This window comes from Papilio xuthus, unplaced genomic scaffold, assembly GCF_000836235.2.
Source record: "Papilio xuthus unplaced genomic scaffold, Pxut_1.1 DF825928.1, whole genome shotgun sequence".
NCBI classification, from domain to species: Eukaryota; Metazoa; Arthropoda; class Insecta; order Lepidoptera; family Papilionidae; genus Papilio; species Papilio xuthus.
Window position 1 is genome coordinate 3,349,797 of NW_013532721.1, and position 1,731 is coordinate 3,351,527.

Below are 1,731 nucleotides of genomic sequence, written 5' to 3' on the forward strand. Positions count from 1 at the left end.
AGGCATCTACAACTGAAGCTATTACAACTCCTGAGGCAACAGAAGCATCTACGACTGTAGCAAATGTAGCTACTGAGACAACCGAGACTCCTACAACTGAATCAACTGAGACAACAGAGACTCCTACAACTAAAGCTACTGAGGCATCTACGACTGAAGCTATCACTACTTCCGAGGCAACAGAAGCTTCTTCGACTATAGCAATTGAAGTTACTGATACAACTGAGACTCCTATAACTGAAGCTACTGAGACAACCGAGACTTCTACAACTAAAGCTACCGAGGCATCTAAGAATGAAGCTATTACAACTTCTGAGGCAACAGAAGCATCTACGACTGTAGAAACTGAAGCTACTGAGACAACCGAGACTCCTACAACTAAAGCTACCGAGGCATCTACAACTGAAGCTATTACAACTTCTGAGGCAACAGAAGCATCTACAACTATAGCAACTGAAGCTACTGAGACAACCGAGACACCTACAACTAAAGTTACCGAGGCATCTACAACTGAAGCTATTACAACTTCTGAGGAAACAGAAGCATCTACAAGTATAGCAACTGAAGCTACTGAGACAACCGAGACACCTACAACTAAAGCTACCGAGGCATCTACAACTGAAGCTATTACAACTTCTGAGGCAACAGAAGCATCTACAACTCTAGCAACTGAAGCTACTGAGACAACAGAGACACCTACAACTAAAGCTACCGAGGCATCTACAACTGAAGCTATTACAACTTCTGAGGCAACAGAAGCATCTACAACTATAGCAACTGAAGCTACTGAGACAACCGAGACTCCTACAACTGAATCAACTGAGACAACCGAGACTCCTACAACTAAAGCTACCGAGGCATCTACGACTGAAGCTATCACTACTTCTGAGGCAACACAAGCTTCTTCGACTATAGCAATTGAAGCTACTAATACAACCGAGACTCCTATAACTGAAGCTACTGAGACAACCAAGACTTCTACAACTAAAGCTACCGAGGCATCTAAGAATGAAGCTATTAATACTTCTGAGGCAACAGAAGCATCTACAACTATAGCAACTGAAGCTTCTGAGACAACCGAGACTCCTACAAATAAAGCTACCGAGGCATCTACGACTGAAGCTATTACAACTTCTGAGGCAACAGAAGCATTTTCAACTGTAGAAACTGAAGCTACTGAGACAACCGAGACTCCTACAACTAAAGCTACCGAGGCATCTACAATTGAAGCTATTACAACTTCTGAGGCAACAGAAGCATCTACAACTATAGCAACTGAAGCTACTGAGACAACAGAGACACCTACAACTAAAGCTACCGAGGCATCTACAACTGAAGCTATTACAACTTCTGAGGCAACAGAAGCATTAACAACTATAGCAACTGAAGCTACTGAGACAACCGAGACTCCTACAACTAAAGCTACCGAGGCATCTACAACTGAAGCTATTACAACTTCTGAGGCAACAGAAGCAACTACAACTATAGCAATTGAAGCTACTGATACAACCGAGACTCTTATAACTGAAGCTACTGAGACAACCAAGACTTCTACAACTAAAGCTTCCGAGGCATCTAAGAATGAAGCTATTAATACTTCTGAGGCAACAGAAGCATCTACAACTATAGCAACTGAAGCTACTGAGACAACCGAGACTCCTACAAATAAAGCTACCGAGGCATCTACGACTGAAGCTATTATAACTTCTGAGGCAACAGAAGCATCTACGA

At 42.6% G+C, this 1,731-nt stretch overlaps 1 protein-coding gene across 1 annotated transcript in view; it reads left to right on the top strand.

Moving 5' to 3' along the window:
* LOC106125056 (flocculation protein FLO11-like) overlaps positions 1 to 1,731 on the top strand; it is an 8,880-nt gene that overhangs the window by 4,711 nt on the left and 2,438 nt on the right. The window contains exon 3 of the mRNA XM_013322141.1: positions 36 to 1,712. Coding sequence (XP_013177595.1) covers positions 36 to 1,712 — 1,677 coding nt within the window. The remainder of the gene's footprint in view (positions 1 to 35; positions 1,713 to 1,731) is intronic.